Source organism: Erpetoichthys calabaricus, chromosome 10 (genome assembly GCF_900747795.2).
Source record: "Erpetoichthys calabaricus chromosome 10, fErpCal1.3, whole genome shotgun sequence".
NCBI classification, from domain to species: Eukaryota; Metazoa; Chordata; class Cladistia; order Polypteriformes; family Polypteridae; genus Erpetoichthys; species Erpetoichthys calabaricus.
Window position 1 is genome coordinate 69,403,076 of NC_041403.2, and position 8,746 is coordinate 69,411,821.

At 40.4% G+C, this 8,746-nt stretch overlaps 1 protein-coding gene across 3 annotated transcripts in view; it reads left to right on the top strand.

Moving 5' to 3' along the window:
* The window catches only part of LOC114659129 (calcium-activated chloride channel regulator 1-like), a 45,435-nt gene extending 43,498 nt beyond the window's left edge, over positions 1-1,937 (top strand). For all 3 annotated transcript variants that reach the window (XM_051933053.1, XM_028811390.2, XM_028811391.2), the window contains exon 14: positions 1,325-1,937. In XM_051933053.1, coding sequence (XP_051789013.1) covers positions 1,325-1,761 — 437 coding nt within the window. In that variant the 3' untranslated portion in view covers positions 1,762-1,937. The remainder of the gene's footprint in view (positions 1-1,324) is intronic.
* The last annotated feature ends 6,809 nt before the right edge of the window (positions 1,938-8,746 follow it).

An 8,746-nucleotide genomic window follows, 5' to 3' on the forward strand; every position in this document is an offset into this window, starting at 1 on the left:
TCATGTAGCAGCAAAGCCAATATGAACAAAAGAAGTTATCGCTATACAAAACTGCAATATACATGAGGTAAACTACCAGCACAAGATGGTGGGAAGTGATGTCATTATCATAACAATAATACAAGTGAAAAAACTGTTTCTAATGAAGAAAATAACATTCAAAAGTGAAAATAAATGCAGACCATGACAATTCTGAAGTTGGGCGAAAGAATTGTGTTTGTTTGCTCTGATTTGATGTACTTTATTAATCCCCAAGGAGAAATTGTCTTTTCGCATGACCTTTGGAGGTTAGAGTGCAAGGACAGCCATTGTACAGCACCCCCGGAGCAATTTTTAAGTTGAGGGCCTTACTCAAGGGCCCAAATGGGTTTACTTTCTTATTACTTGGTAATTTCTGAACATTTCCCACTTTCCATTTGTCTTGACTGAAATTCGATTCAATCATCACATCACATTACGCCATTCTCGCCATCCTTGCCATCCTTCTTCAGTAATTGCTAATGAGGAAGAAGGATATAAATGCTGAAGTGCTAAGGTATAACATACACTGAAAGGGTTATGGGCTGAGGGATCGCTCTTGGGTTCCCATTACTGGCATTCAAGCTGCAGAAAGACCTTGTGCTTTCCATTGCATAGATGTTACCCTGGTAAGCAGGATGTGAGTGTTGGGAACCCACACCTTAGAAGAGGGAATTTATCATGATTTCCTGGGCTTCATCAATATAATTTGATTTTTGAAATTTGTTGTATGTATAAGTTTGGTAAGTTTTGATAAGTTAGGTTGTGGAATATTGTCTGACAGATGCTCTGTGTCAACTGATGTATGGCACTTTACATGCAATCTAAAACATGGCACCGTGCAGGGATCGGCATGCTAGTTTTTTTCCTGAAAATATAAAAAAACTCTTTTTTGCAAATCAAAGATTTTGTTTTTGATAGTTAGAGCTAAAATTCTCAGCTAGTGTTTAATTTTGTGCTTTGTTCTTTTGACCCCTTTTGCATATTGAGCTTCTTTGTGAGCTTTTTCATGTCCTGAACTCCTGCCAGCCTTTGACAATGTCTTTAGTGTTTCCCTCTTTACAATTATTCATTTTCTGGTCCTCCTGCTTTAGGTAGGCCTTTGTTTTATCAATTCTTTCTGCCTCTTTTTTAGGGTCTTTGATCTCTTTCAGTTGGCTCCTTATCAAGATGCATAGCACCCTTACTGGGCTTGTATTGTGTCTTTGTCCACCTTGGTTGTATTTTTATTAACTGTTTGTTAGCAGTGATCAAACAGAATTACAAATTAAATCTACTCTTTTTTAATGTTTTGTTTTCTTTACAGCTGCAAAGTATGAAATACGAATGAGTACAACTTACCAAGACCTGAAAGATCAGTTTGACAATGCCACAGTTGTAAATACATCTAATCTTGTGCCTCTAGAAGCAGGCAACATGGAATTGTTTTCTTTTAAACCAGAAGACATTACTATAGAAAATGGAACAATCATTTATTTTGCTGCAAGGGCCGGTAGCAAGTCTTCTGATATGGCAGAGGTTTCCAACATCGCCCAAGCACAAATGGTGCTCCCTTACATCCCTGCAGTGCCTGACCCTAACCCTAACCCTAACCCTGGTACTCCCGATAAGCCAGGTAGTGTGAATATTACAACTCTCGTTTTAGCTATAACATGCTCTATTGCTGGCATCTGCATTATTGCAAGCATTAGCATGTGTATTGTAAAGAAGAATCAAAGAGCAAGAACAGCTCCAGCCGTATGAGCACATAAACTGGTGTGAGGGACAAGTAACTTAATTATATGTGATTTAAAATATAAAAAATGGCATCATAATATCTTTGAATTGATTTTTTTACAATATGCAACATGTTATTTTTCTAATTTGTTTCAGAAGATTTAAAGCTGTTTGAAATTAAATGAATATAAACTACCACAGTAGCTTTGCCTAAAGTTGAATTTCTTGGCTTGATGTTTGTTGCGGCGGCATGGTGGCGCAGTGGGTAGCGCTGCTGCCTCGCAGTTGGGAGACCTGGGGACCTGGGTTCGCTTCCTGGGTCCTCCCTGCGTGGAGTTTGCATGTTCTCCCTGTGTCTGCGTGGGTTTCCTCCGGGCGCTCCGGTTTCCTCCCACAGTCTAAAGACATGCAGGGTAGGTGGATTGGCGATTCTAAATTGGCCCTTTGGTGTGTGCTTGGTGTTTGTGTGTGTCCTGCGGTGGGTTGGCACCCTGCCCGGGATTGTTTCCTGCCTTGTGCCCTGTGTGGGCTGGGATTGGCTCCAGCAGACCCCCGTGACCCTGTGTTTGGATTCAGCGGGTTGGAAAATGGATGGATGTTTGTTGCATACAACTTAATTATGCAATTTAAATGTTAGTATTAGTCACAGCCATGACTGCTAAGTGATGGCGACAAATCGCAGAAGAAGAGTTTGTGTTATAATCAGGCCTGTCAAGGTCAATTATGAGCTTGACATCCAAGTAATTATGTAAAAGTCTAGAAGAATGATGAAGAGGTGACATTTAATCTTTGCATACTATCAAAGATAAGACAAGAGCCACAAAAAAGGGTTGGGGCAGCCACCCATATAATTTTTCCTAGCTGCAAATGGATGAATTTTTATTACAGAAGTGTACAGGTTCGAGTCCAAAACAAAACTAACTGGTGAGGAAGTGAGGTAATGATGGCTGGAATCAGAAGTGGCATCATCAGACTCAAGGGGCGTCTTCTGGACCAGACGTGATGTCATTGGGTTTGTGACTGGAAGGGGCATCTTCTGGACCGGAAGTGATGTCATGGGGCTCCCAACCAGAAGTGACATCATGAAGGCCAGGTGGAATTTCCTGTAATGGGTCTACAGTGAAAAAAGAGAAAGGATCAGTGCACCTCGCCACCCCCCTGGTCTGGTGTGGAATTACCTTCCTTCGAGCCCTTTAGCTGCTTCCCATACGCACATGTGTGACATTACCAAATATATGTTTAGAATTGTACTAAACAAGTAATCTGCTTTCAACCGTCTTCCTGATCTAATGACAAATGCATTAATTCCACTTTCTACTAAATGGAGGTTTCCACACCACAAGGTCCCTGCACAGATGGCAGCAATATCATTTTTGTGAACATTTTCTACAAGTACATAAAGCTGTGATCTCTGTCAGGTTATAAGCATTCTTACAAGTGTGGTCACAATGACAGTAACATATAGAGCATTACAGTGTTATCCCAGAATTTGGTAAGATTTGCATAGTAACAAAATTTGACTGACCGATTAAATTCCCAGGTTTAAAATCACATTCAGCATTTCAGGATGAAGAATGTCACATTGCATTAAAAGTCTGTATTCACAGATGTGAGAAACCGGGCTTTTGCCCTAAAGAAATGATCTGGTGAGAGTTGTGAAATACAATGTCAAAAACACCTAGTAATTCTAAAATTAATAAGAATTGTGAGCATCCGTGTTTCCAGACCTATTTATACAGGGTGAAAAATGAATGCCTTCACCCCAAATGCAGAATCACTTAGCAAATGCATGACATAGCCATGCCCTATGATGTTAGTGTCCCAGCATTTTGGATGGAAGAATATAAGATTGCCAGAAGACAGATGTGAGGGCATTCATGGAGTCCAGATGAGAACATTTCTTTATTTGCGCAGAGTTATGCACAAATGTCTTAGTCCAGGAAGTGAGCAATCAATTAAACAATTCATCTGCTTTTATACATTTTGCCTTATCTAAAACATCACGTCATCTGATTCTTAAAATGCAGAACTTTATCACCTTATCCATCTAAGGCCACCATTAAAATTTGACTCCTGTCAACTCTCCCATTGATCTTAGCACTGCTTCATAGGAGGGGTGTATGGGCTTTCCTATCAGTTTATCCCCACTTTCTTTAGAGGAGTTCATTACTCATTTACCTCATTCTAACCTTGGAAAATTATGTTGGTAGCTTCTCTAAGACAAGGCAGAGACTTTCTGTGCTCAAGTTGCACTTAGTTAACCTTTGAGTTTCATTCAATCCTTTTGTTCATTGTTCCTTCATGTTTAATAATTCATTCTGTTCTAGCTTCATATATGTAATGTTTCTTTGCTCGACCGGGAAGCCATGATAAAAGAAGGATATGGATGTATGGGCATCCCAACCTGGTTGGCTAGTGGTACCCTTCCAGGTTGGGAGGCCATTATGAGGGAAGGATAGAGGAAGACTGCTCGCCGTGACCATGCGTTCCCCCAGTATACTGGTTGGTGGAATCCCTCTGGTATGGCTCCCTTTTGGACACCTCCACAGGGCTGCATGGGAATTGCAGTTTTGCAGGGCAGCTCTGTTGTGGTTCTCAGTTGCCACAAGGGAGAGCTGCTAGGCACAGGTTACCATATTATGGAGAGGTTCTGCCAGACGCAGAGGTGCTTCCTGCTGGTAATCCTGTTGCACAGGGACTATGTTATAATAAGTTTGTTATAATATTAAGTTTAATGTCACTGTCTCTGTGCAGACATTTTAAATCTGTTTTTCTTTTCTTTGTACATGCATAGCTGAGCCAGATTTAGCACAAAGGGGTTCAGCATTTAGAATTGCTGGGCCAAGCATAGGACAAGATAGACAAAGACAGCTGGAGGAATGTATAGTCAGCCTAAAGACAGATGTATACTATTTTGGCCTCTGTTAAAAGTCAGCACAAAATTTTCTTCCCTTGTTTGGAACCTAAGTAAGGGCCTGCACATGGAGAAACCATTATAAAAGACTTGGACAGCAGCCAAACATTTTGAAGTCGATGGACGGATGGGTGATATCGTCATCCGTTCTGAAAAGCCTTCCAGCGCAGGGACGAAAGATGTCAGACTGTATAGATCAAGATCCTACCTTGGTATTGTCTTGCTATAGGCTTCCCATCTGTAATGCCACATAAATCGTCAGTAAAGAAAGCTATGTTATTTTCTCTTATGTGATTTTTACCGCCGTATCACCATGGGAGGGATATCGCCTTTTAATATCATATCTATATAGTTTTCAGTTACTTAAAACGCCGCAATTACAAAAGAACGTATTCCAACTAGAGAGGTATCGCCCCCCTACAGGAACAGACTATTCCAGGGTTCGGGCTGAAAAGCAGCCACATCTGGGGGTCAGAGTCAGGAGGAAGTGGACGAGTCTTGCTTAGAAGGGAGTGAAGATGATAAAGGAAAGAAAAAAAAATCTGTAACAGGTATTTTGGTAAATAAAGATATCTTTCTTTGAACCCATGACTTTGTGGTTTGTTTGTATTTGGGTGTTTGGGGGTGGTGGTGTGCCCCCTACAGGTCACACACTATATATATATATATATATATATATATATATATATATATATATATATATTTATATATATATATATATATATATACACAGTGCATCCAGAAAGTATTCACAGCGCATCACTTTTTCCACATTTTGTTATTTTACAGCCTTATTCCAAAATGGATTAAATTCATTTTTTTCCTCAGAATTCTACACACATCACCCCATAATGACAAGGTGAAAAAAGTTTACTTGAGATTTTTGCAAATTTATTAAAAATAAAAAAATGGAGAAAGCACTTGTACATAAGTATTCACAGCCTTTGCCATGAAGCTCAAAATTGAGCTCAGGTGCATCCTGTTTCCCCTGATCATCCTTGAGATGTTTCTGCAGCTTAATTGGAGTCCACCTGTGGTAAATTCAGTTGATTGGACATGATTTGGAAAGGCACACACCTGTCTATATAAGGTCCCACAGTTGACAGTTCATGTCAGAGCACAAACCAAGCATGAAGTCAAAGGAATTGTCTGTTGACCACCGAGACAGGATTGTCTCGAGGCACAAATCTGGGGAAGGTTACAGAAAATTTTCTACTGCTTTGAAGGTCCCAATGAGCACAGTGGCCACCATCATCCGTAAGTGGAAGAAGTTCGAAACCACCAGGACTCTTCCTAGAGCTGGCTGGCCATCTAAACTGAGTGAACGAGGGAGAAGGGCCTTAGTCAGGGAGGTGGCCAAGAACCCGATGGTCACTCTGTCAGAGCTCCAGAGGTCCTCTGTGGAGAGAGGAGAACCTTCCAGAAGGACAACCATCTCTGCAGCAATCCACCAATCAGGCCTGTATGGTAGAGTGGCCAGCCGGAAGCCACTCTTTAGTAAAAGGCACATGGCAGCCCACCTGGAGTTTGCCAAAAGGCACCTGAAGGACTCTCAGACAATGAGAAAGAAAATTCTCTGGTCTGATGAGACAAAGATTGAACTCTTTGGTGTGAATGCCAGGCGTCACGTTTGGAGGAAACCAGGCACCGCTCATCACCAGGCCAATACCATCCCTACAGTGAAGCATGGTGGTGGCAGCAGCATCATGCTGTGGGGATGTTTTTCAGCGGCAGGGACTGGGAGACTAGTCAGGATAAAGGGAAAGATGACTGCAACAATGTACAGAGACATCCTGGATGAAAACCTGCTCTAGAGCGCTCTTGACCTCAGACTGGGGCGACGGTTCATCTTTCAGCAGGACAACGACCCTAAGCACACAGCCAAGATATTAAAGGAGTGGCTTCAGGACAACTCTGTGAATGTCCTTGAGTGGCCCAGCCAGAGCCCAGACTTGAATCCGATTGAACATCTCTGGAGAGATCTTAAAATGGCTGTGCACCGACGCTTCCCATCCAACCTGATGGGGCTTGAGAGGTGCTGCAAAGAGGAATGGGCAAAACTGGCCAAGGATACGTGTGCCAAGCTTGTGGCATCATATTCAAAAAGAATTGAGGCTGTAATTGCTGCCAAAGGTGCATCGACAAAGTATTGAGCAAAGGCTGTGAATACTTATGTACATGTGATTTCTCAGTTTTTTTATTTTTAATACATTTGCAAAAACCTCAAGTAAACTTTTTCACATTGTCATTATGGGGTGTTGTGTGTAGAATTCTGAGGAAAAAAATGAATTTAATCCATTTTGAAATAAGGCTGTAACATAACAAAATGTGAAAAAACTGATGCGCTGTGAATACTTTCCGGATGCACTGTGTATATATATATATATATATATATATATATATATATATATATATATATATATATATATATATATATATCAACCATTCTGTGATCTGCTCTTCACAAACTGAGGGCACCGTGGTAGATGTTAGCAGATCGTTGGCCAACCACAAGCGTTACCTGGTAGGTAACCACCCATACAATCAGATTGTGACACAGACTTCGAATGCCGTGAATGTAATTACCCCGATCTACATGCTGTCAAATAAACGAACCACACGCCGTGGCGCAGCGTTAGGGGCATCGCCTCTGACGCTGACGTCCGAGGTTCAATTCCCGAGAGGGAGTGCAGTGGAGTGTGTACACCTGATGAGCCCAGAATGAGGGCGAAACACGTGTCGTGTACTCTTTGCATTTATTTGACAGTAAACTATTTCAACCATTCTATGATCTGCTCTTCACAAACTGAGGGCACCGTGGCAGATGTTAGCAGATTGCTGGCCAACCACAAGCGTTACCTGATAGGTAACCACCCATACAATCAGATTGTGACACAGACTTCGAATGCCGTGAATATATATATATATATATATATATATATATATATATATATATATATATATATATATATATACTGTATATATATATATATATATATATATATACTGTATATATATATATATATATATATACAGTATATATATATATATATATAGTACTGTGCAAAGTTTTAGGCAGGTGTGAAAAAATACTGTAAACTAAGAATGCTTGCACAAAGACAAGTGTAGCTGCATTTTTCCAAAGTTACCAAAGTTCAGCAGCTCTAACTCAAAAAATGGGATTCAACAAAAGCCTGATGCGTAGAAATGATTACACAGACACAACTATTGTTTTCAAATCACTAGCAATAACACTGCAAACAAACATTTTAAAAATTTCATATTTCAAACATTGGCTGTTTCTTGAAGTAGGCACAGTTTATTCACGGGTCTGTCCAGTGTGCTGTTTTTGGTCTGCACACAAACTCTTCTGACTGCACCTTTGGCACCTGGCATTGTCTTGATGACTCGACCCATTACCCAGGAATTATGAGGTGTAGCCTTATCTACAATTAAAACAACGTCCCCTGGTTCAAAATTTCTTCTTGGTGCAAGACATTTTTGATGTTCTTGAAGTATTGGTAAATACCCTTTTGTCCATCTTTTCCAAAAACAAATCAGCCATGTATTTAATTTGTTTCCAGCATCTTCTTGGATATGGTTCATTTTCTGAAACGAGTTCAGGTGGCATTTCAGGTTGTGTCTTCATTAACAGCAAGTGATTGGGTGTGAGTGTTTCTAAATCATTTGGATCATCTGATGTCTTTGTAAGGGGTCTGTTATTGAGTATTGATTCCACTGCACACATCGTTGTATGAAGATTTTCATCATCGAGTGTTTGTTGGTTTAGTGTTAAATTTAAGATCTTTCTTATGCTTCTGATTTGTCTTTCCCACACTCCACCTTGATGAGAGGCTGTTGGTGGATTGAAAATCCATTTGATTTCTTTCTGCATCATAGCGTTGCAGATTTTTTCATGTTCCAAGTTTTTAGTAGCTTCTCGTATCTCTCTTTCTGCTCCAATGAAATTTGTTCCATTGTCTGAGCGCATGATTTGAACTTGTCCTCTTCTACTCATAAATGTATGAGTTTATGAGTAGAAGTATGTATGTATGAGTATGGCTTGGATACAAGAATCAGTGTCTAAGCTATGTGCAA